This window comes from Dromiciops gliroides, chromosome 3 (genome assembly GCF_019393635.1).
Source record: "Dromiciops gliroides isolate mDroGli1 chromosome 3, mDroGli1.pri, whole genome shotgun sequence".
Classification (NCBI taxonomy): Eukaryota; Metazoa; Chordata; class Mammalia; order Microbiotheria; family Microbiotheriidae; genus Dromiciops; species Dromiciops gliroides.
Window position 1 is genome coordinate 238,699,939 of NC_057863.1, and position 16,244 is coordinate 238,716,182.

A 16,244-nucleotide genomic window follows, 5' to 3' on the forward strand; every position below is an offset into this window, starting at 1 on the left:
TTGTGACTTTTACCTGTCAGTCATAATTACGAATCTAGGAAAAGTAGAATAAGTCTAATAATTTTTTTTTCTAAATGACAACTTTTCAAATACTACAATAGAAAAAGCAACTGAGGACTTGAGTGAGAACACCTGAGGACTATCCTCATTTGGAATAAAATTAGGAAATTCTATTTAAAATGTCATTATTTATTGACCCAGAAATACCATTTGCTAGTTGTACATCCCAAAAGGGTCAAAGACCCAGAAAAAGTTCATATCCATACACATGCACATATACACATATAAACACTTTTCACAATAATAAAAAGTTAGAGGTGGATTCCTCTGATATAAAAATGGCTGAAAAATTTTGTGGTACATTAATGTCATTAATGTCAACTAGTAAACAAATAAATATAATTGTGCTACAAGAAATTATAAATATGAAGGAATCAGAAAGACCAGGGAAGACATAGGAATTGATTTAGAGCAACATAAGCATGAGCAAGAGAACAATTTGCATGATGAGCAAGTTAATATATAGAAAACCAGCTTGAAAGACTTCATGACTTTGATGCAGTCACAAATCATTACTTCAGAAGAAATGATGTTGAAATGGTGGTGGATAATAGAGACAGAATGAAACATACATTCCAGATATGATTAATATATTTGTTTCCTCAGATCATAGATCTAGAAGTTTCCTTAGATGATATTAAGTCTATATCTCTTATAATTAAAGATCAAAGCACTTGTCTAAAGCCAGGTTTTAAGTGTCAGAAATGTGATTTTTGAACCCGCAGGCAGTGCCCTTTCCACTGTATTATGCTGCCTTCTAGTAAAATATTGTTTTCTTTTGACTTTGTGCAGACTAAAAGGAATGTCAAATGTGAATGTCAAATATATCAGAAATATATCAGAATTTTTTTTCCTGACCAAGGAGACTGGCATACTCTGAAAGAGATACTTATTTTTAAATTACAAAGAATAAGAAAATGGAAAATTTTCATTACTTTTCAATAAATGAAAGAGCCTCTTTCAAAATCAGAGAAGTCACTTTTTCTTCCTTCATGGGCTGTTGAATAATCTCATGATTTTTCATAAGGATGCAATTCCAACGACGAATGAATCCGTAACTAGAATACCAAGCGATGAAAAACAAGATGGCCAAAAGAGCAGTGATGATCACAATAGTCCATGGAACTTTGAACCATCCAAAAAATATGGGAATCAGAAGTAAGACAGGCACAAGGCCAAGAGCCACACTGGAAATCCAAAGTTTGATCCTGAGGGCTCTGTGCATCTCAGGTCTTTTTGTCGACTGGCATTCATTTAGGAGAGTAAAAGGCATCCCAAAAAAGTAATCAAACCCATGGTTTAGTGGATGATAACAGTGGTCATTTCGAGAGGCACAGCTTAAACCTAGATGCCATTTTCCTGGGGGAAATATAGGAATAAACAGTTATAAAAAGAAATAATTATGTTCCTTTGGTTAAATGTAAATCATAGTTTGGAATAGTAATTCACAATAAAATCACAGTTTATGCTTTACAAAGCATTTTACTTAGAAAAACTGTGTGACATGAGTTTAAGTGAAGACAGTACTAATGGTTCCTAATTTATAAAATGAAACTGAGGCATTGAAGTTCAGAGAGGTTAGGTAAAATCACAAAGCCAGTAAGTGTCAGAGATGGAACACAAGATCAGATCTCCTGATTCTAAGAAAAAAAAATTATAATACTAGACGTGATTTGCTCACGGTCACATAGATAAAAAAGTCATAATCCTTGACAATTCACAACAATATAATGATCCAAGAAAAATCCCAAAGGACTTTTGATGAAACATACTATCCACCTCCAAAGAAAGAACTGATATTGATGGAACAGACTGAAGCATGCTATTTTTCACTTTCTTTCATTTTTTCTTTTAATCAAGTTTTCTTATACAAAATGACAAATATAGTGATGTTTTACATAATTATACATGTATAACCCATATCTGACTGCTTGCCACCTCAAGAAGAGGAAAGGGGAGGGAGGGGAAGAGGAATAAAAATTGGAAACCCAAACTATAAATTAAAATGTTTATTATTTTGAAAAATAATAAAAAATTTTAAAAATTAAAACTAAAAGTGTCATAATCAAGTCTCAAACTATTACTTTCACCACTATTTCTTCTTTTTGACATCATCAAGTACTTGAGGGAGGGGACTTGGCTAATAGAATGGATACTAGATTTTTAATTTCATTGTTGTAGTGAATTGCAAATATTGAAGTCCCTAGACTAACAATACCTCTATAATTTATCATCTTATAGATTGAGAGATCATTGAGAGGATGTGATTTACCAAATGACTTACACAGATTTTATCAGAGAATAAAACCAGAGATAAAACCAGATTCTTCTCACTACAAGGCTAGCTCTCTATGAGGATAGAATATATTAAGACTAACCACTTCAATTTCCAAGAAGGCATTTTAAGGGTACTACCAGTGGCCTCAACCTTCACCAATATAACTTGAAAAGTCTTTTGCTTCCTAACCATCTTCTGGACCTTTAAAGGTCAAAACAAAGAGAAACCAAATTGGTTTATAGAAGTAGAATTCTTGTGGTGAATCTCCAATGAATTTTTCTCTTCCAAATAAGTTTTTAAAGTATAAAACTTCATTTATACATAGTTTGTGCTACCAAGAGAAGCTGTTAAATTTTCAGTGGGACCAATCACACCTTACAAATTAGTAAATGTTACAAATCAAGGCTTGAATTATTGTTTTGTTGATAGTCTAGACTTAAGAAAGTGATGAATAAAATTTCATGATGCATATTAAACTTAAATATGTGCCATACTTAAGCTTCTTCAGTGCTGATTGTTAAACCTTTACCAGCACACCCCATTATGCCTATGTGACTACCTTTTTTGTTATCCATTGCTACATGTTGCATCCATGTTCCCCATGCCCCAATCATATCATTTTGTCATGGATTGAATCTATAAGTCACAAAAGGGATTGTCAAATATGTCTTTTGGGTTTTATGGATGATGTCATAGATAATATATTTAAACTTACCACCATTTTCTTTTTCATTAGTTCAGATATAACCTTTATCATCACTTACACTGCACTAATTCCACTCAAATTTCTTCATCTCCATGCTATATTAGTTGACACAAATCTGAAATGTGCAGTGGAAAATGTATGCTTTGTTCCTTTAAAGTGGCAACCCCACACTGTACCTATCAATCCAGTCTTATAACCACGTTGCTGAAGCAGCTTGGCAAATGTGGTTTCATTTGTTGGAAGGCCTCCTGAACCGCCAAGCCAAAGGATGACACGATTCATATTGAAGGAAGAACTCATACCTGAAATAGATGGTAAGGGAAGGATATATCATATTGCATTTCTTGATTGGCCCAGATTTCCCCTGCAAACCAAAACTGTTTAAGTTAAAACAAGCCTCTTACCATACTCTAAAGGCCAACTACCAGGGATTCATCCTAACTACTTTTATTTTCTTTTTCTTTTTACAAAATGTCAGATATTTTGTCTTCTTCTTCTTCTTCTTCTTTTCTTTTTTGGTGAGGCAATTGGGGTTAAGTGACTTGCCCAGGGTCACACAGCTAGTAAGTATTAAGTGTCTGAGGCTGGATTTGAACTCAGGTCCTCCTGAATCCAGGGCTGGTGCTCTATCCACTGTGCCACCTATCTGCCCCTATTTTGTCTTCTTTTAAAGTGAGAGCTTTTTGTCATATATCTATAACTAATTGAGATGACTATGGATAAGAAATACTTGTAATTAATATGATATGGATGTGAATGTAAGAGGATCTGTGATTGCATCAGTGCAGGAAATTCCCTTTCACCAATATGAATCATAACCTATTTACATTTTGGGAAATAAATTGCCCAAGACACTGAGAGCATAGGTGACTTGCCCAGGGTCACATTGCTCAAAAGCATCAGAGACAAAATTAGAAAGTTTATCTTCCTAACTCCAGAACTCTAGCCATTATATATATTGTCTTTGAAATGCCTTACATAGTGTAGAAAGAAGTCCTAAATTGTTGGATTTTACTCTTGCTAAGCCTAATCTGCAGCATCATTTTGTTCCCATTATATGATGCAAAAGAAACTACATCTGTTGATATAGGATGTGTATAACTTGCACAAAGAATTTCTTATTGCTTCTCTGGTGTCTATAACATATATTGGGCCAGATGAGGAAAGAAAAAGCTCAATCACCTCTCAGTTCTGTGTCTATTAAAGCTGACCATGTGTTAGATATTCTTGTGCCATCTCTATAAATCATGATCCAATCTTGTGACTATTAGGAATATGTGGAAAATACTTTAGGTACACAGACAAATGCGAAAGTCATGAAACCTTTGGTTTAGTCACTATCACATTTATAAAATAAGCAATATAGGGCGATGATATCTATGATTCCATTAGCATATGGAGCTCCTCCTACTTATACAAATCAATACTTCCTACAACTTGAAATCTTTTTTTTTTTTTTTTTTAGTGAGGCAATTGGGGTTAAGTGACTTGCCCAGGGTCACACAGCTAGTAAGTGTTAAGTGTCTGAGGCCAGATTTGAACTCAGGTATTCCTGACTCCAGGACTGGTGCTCTATCCACTTCGCCACCTAGCCGCCCCCAACTTGAAATCTTAAGAGAATTAAGTGCCTAGGGTATTGTAAGGTTAAGAGTTTTGCCTGCAGTTGGCATGTATCAGAAATGGAACTCGAACCTAGTTCTTCCTGACTCTCAGGCCAGCTCTCTATCCACTGTGTCCTGATGTTTCCAGTAATAAGCAACATACCCCAAACAATCCTTGAAAAGCAGATGAAATGCTAATAGTAATCATAATAATGCCAATGTGATATAAAAATAAATTCCTTGTTAAGGCATTAAAAAAAACATTATTTGACTCAATGATTCAGCCATTACAAATTTTCCCAGTAATAACTGGAAAAAATAGAATATATCTATGTCCTAAAAGGAGAATTTCATAGGAAATAATCTGGAAGCAAATTTAGAAATCATCTAGTCCCAACTTTTCATTTTACATATCATTAAGCCAAGACTCAAAGAAGTTATGAGAGTTGTTGAAGGTCTTCAATTTAGTGAGTATCAAACCTTTGGTTCAAATCCAAATCTCACTCCAAGTCCATGGCCCTTTTCCTTATGTCCTACTGTGCTTTAATCAGATCCCATAACAAGCACAAAACTGAATCCAAAAAAATGCTTTATTTTTTTCAGATCTTCACTCAATAATAAAAAGAAATTATAAAATGTCTTGTCATAATAAGTGTTGAAGCAAGGTGAGTTAGTTAATCAACAAACATTTAAGTGCCTACCATGTGCTAGGCACTGTGCTAAGCACTTGGGACACAAATAAAGGTAAAAGAGAGTTTCTGATATCAAGAAGCTTACAATCTAGTAGGATAAAGAAGAAATAAAATCCTTAAATAAACCCATATTAGAAAAAGAAATTGAACAAGCCATTAATGAACTCCCTAAGAAAAAATCCCCAGGGACAGATGGGTTTACAGGTGAATTTTACCAAACATTTAAAGAACAATTAATTCCAATATTATACAAATTATTTGGAAAAATAGGTGAAGAAGGAGTTCTACCAAATTCGTTTTATGACACAAATATGGTGGTGATACCAAAACCAGGCAAAGCAAAAACAGAGAAACAATCTAGTAGGATAGTGGGAGAAATAGTCTGTGCATCTCAAGGTCTTTAGTACCATATGGTATAGCTACAATGTGAATTAAATAGACATTTATTTGCTAGCCTGTGCGTATAAATAACATTTATGTTCATTTCTGTGGGAAAATGTGTTATATTACAAACACCTAATTTGCAATTGAATTTTTGGAATGCCATCAATCTATAAACTGGGGACTGGCTACTGCAGCAATTTAATTATATAGAGGGCCCATGAATGATATTTCTAAAACCTTCTCCCCTCCCCCATTCTCTAAGGGAGCCTTTGATTTTTGTCAGAAGAGGGGAGAGAAGATTAAGGTCAGAGAATGACCACTGTTTTCTTATCAGAGAAGGGCTACTGAGCTGGAACTATATCTATCTCCCCCTAAAAATGTTGTTAATCTAAGAGAATTGATTTTTAGGTTTAAACTCAGCATCTGATTGCAATATCTTAACAGTCTTGACTCCTTTTCAACCAAATGCCAGTTCTTCAAAAAATACATATAGCAAATACCAAATGAACCCATTCATCCAAACCAGGAACAAACAGAAATTACAGAAATTATATACACAAGAATAGGGAGAAGTCTCCAAAATCACTAGTGTAGTAAGCTGGGGAAAGGTCCTTGATTAAGCTGTTGGCTTCTTCCCAGAGTTTTTCTCTCACTTCAGGTATATGAAGAGAGTCTCTTCTTCCAAAGCTGGAAGCCAGATCAGGATCTCACTTCTTACCAACTAAATCCGTCATACAGGGACGAGGCATTTCAAAATCAATCTCCACTAATGAGAAGAGTCACATATAAACAGACTTTGAGGTATAGATTGCATCTGCAAAACTTGAGAGAGCTTTTATCTGTGGGGAAGGAAGAGCTAGACCTGGGGATGGCAGGGATTAGAGCATTATACCAGTCTCCTTCCAGTTAAATCTATATGGGTTCTCATTCATTTTCATACACCTCAAACTAGAACCAAAAATAAAGTGGGGCACCTGGAACCCATATATGGTGGGGGAGGATGAAGTTCCTACTGAACTCTCAAGACCAAGTTCCGCAACTATCAATGTATTCTGTTCATTCATGCCTCCTATAGGGCATTGGATATGGGAGGAAGATAGGCCCTGAAAAAGGAGAAACAAAAATAAAAGGATTGGATTAACTCTAGATCTTAGATTGAATCTTTTGAGATAATGTTTACATGATAATCACTAAAAATGATACAGTTTCCTATAAATCACCTCCATATTCGCCTACTGAAACTTTGGAAGAGAACCTCAGACAGTTTTCTCTTTGTTACACTCTTTTTGTAAAGAGTCAGATGTCACTTATGTGTGAATTTCATTGATGTGGGAAATTATTGAAATCCCAAAAGTTTGTGAAAAGGGAGGAAAGCATCTGAGAAGTGAAAGGCCACAACCCATACACTTTTATTATTTCCAACTTATTTATACTTAGACATAATTTAAATAAGTTTGATTATATGGGATGTGAAGTCCAGGGCAGATCTAAAAGTAACAAAGCTGGAGTTGCTGCTACAAGTTCACAGACAGCTGTAGAGATTGATAGCTGGACAAGAAAAGAGGAAAAAAACACATCACAAAGTAAATACCAGAAATAAGAAAAACAACCAATAACAATAATGATTGGGCAGTTAGGTGGCATAGTGGATAAAGCACAAGCCCTGAAATCAAAAAGACTAGAGTTCAAATCTGACCTCAGACACTTACTAGCTGTGTGACTCTGGTCAAGTCACCTAATCCTTACCTCCAAAACTGGAAAAGGAAATGTCAAACCACTTCAATACCTTTGTCAAGAAAACCCCATGTACAGTTGGTCCACACAGTCACTAAGAGTTGGACACAACTGAACAATCAAACAAAAACCACAACCATAGCACTTCTAAGTCAGTGGCAACAATGTGGAAGTAGTTTTACATACCACAATAACCTCTGGGAAATGTGATCAAAATACAGTACAGTATAAAATTGGTATTCATTATGAGGACCCTAAGTCATCAAGAAAAAGTTGAAGTTGCCATAGCATGCTTTGGCATAGTAGGTAATAAACTGACTCTGAAGTGAAGAAGTCCTGAGTTCAAACCTTATTTCCCTGACACATACTGGCTGTGCAACCTTAGACAAGTCATTTGATCTCTAAGCAACTCTCTAAGACTAAGTTTCACTTGAAAGTGCCAACTGCATGTAGGAAAGATAGAGGAGTTTCTTCATTTGGGAACTCTCTATAACTATGAAATACTAGGTCCAGTCCCTATTTCTAATCTTTAAGAAAACTGAGATATGTATAGCCCATTTTCAAAAGTTTTCTATTCAAATGGCAAACATTTTAAAAATAAAATTTTACAAGAATGACTTGTTATTCTCTTAATTGGAATGCCTACTTCTCTCATAATGTCAAATAAATGAGGTGATAGTATATGTTTATCCTAAACCTCTTTTTACCTTCTAACAGGCCAAGACATTTCCTTTCAACTCTGTTCACATCCTAACTACAGACACTGATATCTTCCAATATCTTGGGTCTACTTAAAACCGCCTTCCCCAGAGTGCCAATGGGAAGCTCCAGTGACACCTCTAGGGGATCTAGGGACAACATATGACAACTTAACAGGACTTCAAGATAGTTACATGAGTCAGGAAGGCACATAAAAGTGGGAACACAAACTTACACTATCACATCATCCACCCTTTCACTTATATGTAGATTTGTACATAGCTGCTATTAAGCAATTCTAGTTATCCTGTACTTCCATTTTACTGATCTTTTGAACAAGTTTTGCTGTATCTTTATCATTTTTCATATTATTTTTAGCATTAGAATGTGCTGTAGTATATAGAGAGCAAATCTTAGAGTCAGGGCCCCTGAGTTCAAGCCCTGCCTCTGACCCATTGACAGACACACTTGGCAGTGACACCTAGATGAATTACGAAAACTCTCAGTCCTCTAGGTAACTATGGAAGACAATAAGCTGCAGAGAAGGTGCCAACCTGCATAAGTAGAAAGATTTTCCTTAACCTGGGAATTCACTATACTAATGAAATCGTAAGTCTACTTCCCACCACTATCCTATCAAATCCTTTTGGAAGATATGTATGATATTTATTATAAATAATTTATAAAGAAATGTGCATATAGTGTCTTGAACAAACTTTTTGGTTAGAAAATACTGCCATATTGAAAATTTTCCAAACCTGTTCTGATGGGGTATCTGCCGGTCAGGAAAGCAGCTCTGCTTGGACTGCACATTGAAGCTGCTGCTAGGTGCTGAGTGAGTTTTACACCTTCTCTAGCAAGGCGATCAATATTAGGGGTGCTAAAATCCAAAGAAAGAGTATAAAACATTGAGATTTTAATTCCAACAAAATAGACCAGTATTAAATGCTTACCAACTTACAAGATGATCTCTTTGTTCAGTTCTGGTAAATCTTTTTTATATGTTGTCACGTACTTACAGTAATAATCACAGGATTCCATTTTACAAAGAGATGGAACTTTAGGGTCAACTAATCCAATCCCTTCATTTTTCAGATGAGGAAACAGATTGAGAAAGGTAAGGTGACTTGACCAAGGTCTACCAGGTGGCAGAGGCAGCACTTGAGCTCATATCCTTTGATTCCAAATCCAGCAATTTTCCCACTGTACGATGTTGTCTCTCTGATCCTGCTCTGGTACCCCATTATGTAATGGAGGTGAGCCAATATTCTTAAATATTTTGTCAGTGAACTATGATCTTATGAAATCCCTACCAAACTAAGAAGTCTTCAAGTATGGGTCAGATGATGTATTGCCATGTGTGTTGTTCAAGGACCATCCTCACTGGGAGCAGGGAAGGCTGATGTCCAGGTTCGCTAGAAAGTGGTGAACATGAAGACCATTGAATAAGCTGTAGCAGAGTTGAGTTCTACACTGAAAATGTCAGCATTCACTATCAACATTATAGATATTTCAAGAAGTATTGACAAATATTCATTTGAATAATAGCTATCATCAAGTAACTGGACAAAATATTAAATTACATCCATTGTTAGAAGGGATGTATTTCTTTTGACAAAATAGCCAACAATTTTCATGGGAGTGATGTGTACTGTCAATTAGTTAGAACTAAAAGTAATGATATGTAGGCTGGTTAGATTGAAATTTTAAAGATCTTCTGTGGAACAAATTAGCCTTATTTGTAACTAAATTGTGGTATTTAAAGTGGGTGAAATATTCTTTATCTTAATGCTGTTCATTTCTATTTCTAGTTCTTATGTTTATATTTTTCCAATTACAAGAATATCTAGTTATCAGTAATAGAGATTTATGGGGGATTATAGGTAAGAGCAAAGGAATAGCTTAAGATACATAGGCATCAAGTAACACACTTAGGTCCATACAGCTTGTATATGAAAAGCATTTGCATGAACATGATTAGAAGAAAAATAAGTGATTTTATCCTCAGTGTGTAAGGTACTGGTCTTTCCTCACATATGCAGTTTGATTGTTGGAAAAAAAAGAAAAATGTCAATTGAGGGATGAAAATGTACTCTTGTAAAGAAAAATTAACTTGTCAAGTCACCGACTGTTTCATATGTAAAAAGCTTGGTTGTAACAAGGGACAAAGAATTTATGTGCATGAAAAACTAACTATTGAAACTCATGTGTAAAGAAATAGTTTTACCATTGAAATGTGAGCCAAGGACTTGTAGAAGAACAAATAAAGATATGAGAGGAACTGTTTGAGGAAAAACAAATGTTTGAGGTTGTAGGCCTTTGTATTCCCTCAATTCATTTGCATGTAACTGTTTGTGGAGTTTGTTAGAATAAAACTCACATAATAATGAAAAAAAAACTTTTCAGAGACTATGGGACAATGAAATAAGAACTATTCATTGCATAACTGAAGGTTTGATTTTATGAGTTTTATTTCATAATGCAAAGGTGATTTGCTCAATTTTGAGCCATTAAGAGTGTTGAAGAAGGGCAGTTGGGCGCACAGTGGATAAAGTACTGGCCCTGGATTCAGGAGGACCTGAGTTCAAATCCAGCCTCAGATACTTGACACTTACTAGCTGTGTGACCATGGACAAGTCACTTAACCCACATTGCCCAGAAAAAAAAAAAGGAGTGTTGTAGAATCCAGAAGGAGAAGGAACAGGGGCAGTTAAGAAGACAGCAGAAAATGAGTGAGAAAATGATAGCAGAATCATTCAGCTGACAAAAAGGCTGTAGCAGCTGTTCTAAGAATGCTGCTGACAGAAATTTAGCCATCTTGCTTTCAATTAGATGGGGGGGAGGGGGAAGCTCATGAGCCTTTTGACTAGAGGAGAGCTAAAGTCTGCTATAGTTTCCACTATTGCCACTGAGCACTATCTAAAGGATAAACAAAAGAATAAAGAGGCAAAAACTCTCAGAAATGGCTGGTTTCTTTCTGATTTCCTTTATGGTTTCAGAAGGAAAAGTATAGTGGTAGCGCAGGGGAGACAAGCTCTGCATTTGCTTTACTGTAAGTATAAGCTGAAGCTGATTAGATGAGTCAGTATCCTCTTGAGCTATTTCAACTTGTCATTATTTCCTAGCAAACCAACCTAATGAGCTTTGCATTTTGCTGGCTTAACGAAACTGTTTATGAATCTGCTTCAAATCACAATTGCATAGTAATCAATGCTCTTTCAGGATGATTATGATTTAAAAGAGTTCCTTACTGTTGTATCTTTTCAAAGGTAGAACAGGAGCAGATTTGCACATGAAAAGAACAATGAGGATCAGAAGGGGAATTATAGTAGAGAAATGATTTTGTGTAGTCCAGGTTTTGCACAAAGGAACCAAGGACTTCAAAACCTGTACTTCACAATTATGAATTGCCCCACCTACATGGATCATCTTAGTTATTGTTGTTCAGTCATTCCTCACTCTTCGTGACTATATTGTTCATGGGGTTTTCTTGGCAAAGATAATGCAGTGGTTTTCCATTTTCTTCACCAGTGGATTAAGGTAAACAGGTTAAGTGACATGCCCAGGGTCACAAAGTTAGGACATATCTGAGGCCAAATTCAAATCCAGTTCTTCCTGACTCCAGAACCAGTGTTCTATCCAATAAGCCACCTAGATGTCCCCTTCTTTCTGTTAGGTTTCTGTAGACATATTCCCATCCTCCCATACTGATACTGTGTGCATTAGAGGGAGCATAAGGCTCACGTTTGTGTGTAGCATATGATGTATTAATTATTCCTGCATTTGCCTTATATTAAGTAACTTTGACTTTTTGGATTATTATTGGTTCTTTTTAGGTAACTGTATTATGTTTAGTAGCTAATAGTGTGATCACTAGAACTGTTTGATTTTGAGGAAATGGAAAGCAATGATGAGGGCTCCTGAGTTTGGGTGGCAAAGTGGAAGAATAGAGTTCTCTACAAAGGGTTACTGGTAAGTCCCTATGATAACTTGAGTTATAGTCATGTGGTAATGGTCCTTCTCTGGGAACCCAGACTTGACTATATGAAAATAAGTTGATGCAAGTTAACCAGGCCATAGAGAATGGGTGGCCCGTATCTCACAAAGGAAAACTAGCCCATGTAAGAGTTCCAAAAGTATACTACAAAACACTTGGACAGAAAAAGAAAATAAAAATGCCAAAAGAGATCAAAAGTTTGGCACAGCAGCATGATATAGCCATAATGAGGAAACAAATTATGCATGTATCTATTGGAATTCTCAGTCTGTAAAAAATGCAACCAATAACTTCTTTACTTGAATTAATCATAACTTCATTCTTTAAAAATTGAAGGAAAGAAAAAAGAGAAATTACCTTCTGGATCTATTCTTCAATAATTGGTATAAATGATGTGAATCTTGTTGTGATGATAGAGTCAGTATTAGAATAAAACTTAAAAAATGAGATTTAGTAGAATTAAATGCAAAATCTTCCATGAATACAAAAAAATTTAATTCAAAAGTACAAGATGATGGAAATGGTTAGCTAGCCATTTGTTTCAAAATGCTCTAGGGATTAATAGGAAGATACAGAAGGCTAAAAAACGTAGTGTGATTTTGGTCAGTAAGTTTGAGGTATAAGCATCTAGAAATTAGAATAAAGAAAACTAACTTCATTCTGCCCTTGGCATATTAGAACAGTGATTGATATAAGATAAATACTCATAGGAGAGCAACTAGGATTGTGAAAGGCCTTGAATCCATGTTGCACAAGGATCAGTTAGAGGAACTAGAGATTAGAAGACTCATGGGAGATATGATAGCGATCTTCCAACTTTTGAAGGGCTTAGCATGGAAAAGAGATTCTACTTGTTCTGTTTGGCCACAAGGATCAGAACCAAAAGCAACAAGCATAAATTATGAAGATATGAGTTTGGATTTGATGTTAGAAAAAAACTGTAGTCATCTATATGTGTAAAACCCCATCTTAGAAGGTAGCAAGTTCTGTTTAATTAGAGGTCTTCACGCTGAAGGAAAAGTAATCAAGATTTGTCAAATGATGATTATTTGTGGGTATGGCTTTGAATAGATGGTTGCTGAGGTTCCTTCTAAGTCTAGGGGAGCTGGAATCCAAGTCTTCCTAATTCAATACCCAACACTCTCCTCACTACAATATGCTGCCTTTATATTTCCAACTAATTAACACAAAATATTAAAAGAATAAACTAGCTGCATTTTGTTAACCTTTCAGACAACTAGGAAATTTTGAGGATATAAGTAATGCCCAAGGCATATAATATCTCATAAGTTTAGCTATACCACTATATGGCTAGGTCCCAATTAATCTGAATAATAAATCCTTTGAAGTGGTCACATTATTAGAATTTGCACTGCGTCTTTCCATCAGGGTGGGTCAAATTCCCATATTTTACATAATTATAACTATAAATAAAGTGACTTTGATTACCTGAAACTGCTTCACATGATTCCTTATCTGTACTAATCAGCACCTTGCTCAACACAAAATGGTGAGAACACAGGTGTCCTTATTAGTGGTTGTGCTCTCTCTACCCACCCCCACTAATCCCCAATGACTGCATTATCAGGATTCTATATATTGCACAAAGGTGATGCTTAATGAGGGCAAAGTATCTTGGTGCCTATATGTTGTGATTCTAGGAGTAATGAGAAGGTTTCAGGGGGAAAATCATTTCCTCACCTATTCAAGTCTGCCTGACACTACATTAACATGGAGCAAAACCTTTCTTTCCACAATGAGAAATGTTCTAAATCTTAAATTTTCCTGATATTAGTAACACTGAGTTAAATTTATAACAAAGTGCAAATGCTAAATAAATCTTTTCTGAGAGCAAGGAGGCAGTAGAAAGGAATATCCTGGAGAGAGTATGGGAAAAAATTATGAGGGAAGGGTGGGGATGCTAAAAGTAGAGAGATACTTTCATTACTTCTTAAATTTGCCTCAGGCTAGCCCAACTGCTTCACTGACCACTGAGTTTTGTTCATCTGTGCTGGTTTATGGGAATTACCAAAAAAAGAAACAAACAAACAAAGGAACAAAGAAAATCTTAATTAGAGGTAAAGATAGTCACTGCTTGAATCATGTCTTATGTTAAAAAAGAATAGAAAACAGTTCCTGTATGTTTACCTCATTGTATTATTACCATAGCAACCTAAATCTCCAATTCCAAGGTCATCTGCCATGAAGAGTACAATATTAGGCCTAGAATTCATTGATGGGTTCAATCCACTCACTCTCCAAAATAAGCAACAAATTGATATTAAAGTCCAACAGCTCCTGAAATAAACACATAAAAATTGTTAAATTATCAACTGAGATTTTCATCGAGGTTAGTTTCAGACTTTAAAAAAAAAATAATGTCAATTACATTGTTTCAGGCCTTCATTTTGTTGTTTGCAGTAAAAAACAAAAACAAAAAATGGAAAACTAAATTAATCCAAACTGTTGGTAATGAATAATGACCTAATATTAAAGTTTGTCATGGAGGTAAACTTGTATTTTTGAAGATTTATCACATCAGAAGATAAGTTCTGGCTACTTCTGCTAAGTTAGACAAGTTATGGATCTTATTCCTGCAAAAAAATAACAAAACAAACAAACAAAAAAAAAAAAACCCACGCTTTTGCTTTCTGAGCAAACTAAGTACCAAAAAAAATCACTACTAGTAAGTTGGCTACTTTGGGATGAATTATTTGCTTTTGGCCACTTATTCTTTAGTTTTATTTATGAAATATTCCTAGAGCCTCCTTAATTCATATCAAGCAATAAATATAGAGATGAAAGTGCTGTATGATGAATCTAAGAATGCTAACCATAAACAAGCAATCTTGGCACTTTAGGACATAGCTCTCATTTTTGTAAAAGAGGAAAGACAAGACAAAGAAACATTTAAAAGTGTTCACTGCTAAACAGTGGATCAAAGATGACTAGCCTCTCTCTGTGCCTATCTCAGTCCAGCTGAATTTAATTGAGTACCTCTTAACTCTGCACAGGTCCTGGGGCCATATCCTTCAAGGCAAAGACCTACAATGGCTGGTAAAAAGATATTTCACTGGGGCAGTTAGGTGGCGCAGTGGATAAAGCACTGGCCCTGGATTCAGGAGGACTTGAGTTCAAATCCGGCCTCAGACACTTGACACTTACTAGCTGTGTGACCCTAGAGAAGTCACTTAACCCTCATTGCCCACAAAAAAAAAAAAGAAAGAAAAAGATATTTCAGCCTCAAGGAACTCTTCCTGCCTATTCTACTACAATCTTAAAATGCAAATCTAGGGGCAGCTAGGTGGCACAATAGATAGAGCACCAGCCCTGGATTCAGGAGGACCTGAGTTCAAATCTGACCTCAGACCCTTGACACTTACTAGCTGTGTGACCCTGGGCAAGTCACTTAACCCCAATTGCCTCACAAAAAAAAATAAATAATAATACAATTTTAAAACATAACCTTCATTTTGGTCAAGTTGCCCCACCCCTCCACTTTGTACTTCATTGATAATCATCATAATAGTAGATACAGCACTAGCCTTGTAGTTAGGAAGACAAGGTGGGCTCAGTTTCCTCATGTGCAAAATGGGCATAACAATAGTCCTTACCTATCAGGTTGAAGGAGCAACTGAACTCAGATATGGAAAGCACTTTGCAAACTTTAAAGTAATATATAAATTCTAGCTACTGTTGTTGTTATAATTATTATTAGCAGGGTCCCTCTCCCATTCCCTTGTCATTAAATGGCTGTCCTTGAATCTTGTTGACCTTTCTAGAGACTAGAGCTCTGTCCCCAAACAAGCCCTGGATGTGTATCTACTTGCTGCCAGACCTCCCGGGGTGACGTCCCTGTTACCTGCTTACTATTTGATGCCATATTCTCCTGAAAATGCAATGAAATGATAAGCCTTTCTCTTTCCTCCCACAAGTATACTACAAAGTATACTGCAAAATAACCTGCTTCACTCTTCTGGCTCTGTCTAAGCTCTAAGAAGCCATCAATAGTCTTGTTTTTCACAGCATGGCAATGTTGAATGATTGATTTTATTGTATTGAGGATAGTCAATTACCTTGTAAAGAAGTTGAT

At 35.7% G+C, this 16,244-nt stretch overlaps 1 protein-coding gene across 1 annotated transcript in view; it reads right to left on the reverse strand.

Annotated features, from left to right (window-relative positions):
- The window catches only part of ARSH (arylsulfatase family member H), a 36,223-nt gene that overhangs the window by 16,332 nt on the left and 3,647 nt on the right, over positions 1-16,244 (reverse strand). The window contains exons 2-5 of the mRNA XM_043995941.1: positions 14,300-14,449; positions 8,913-9,034; positions 3,221-3,346; positions 996-1,419 (exon numbers count right to left, since the gene is read on the reverse strand). Of these exons, the coding sequence (XP_043851876.1) occupies positions 996-1,419; positions 3,221-3,346; positions 8,913-9,034; positions 14,300-14,449 (822 nt within the window). The remainder of the gene's footprint in view (positions 1-995; positions 1,420-3,220; positions 3,347-8,912; positions 9,035-14,299; positions 14,450-16,244) is intronic.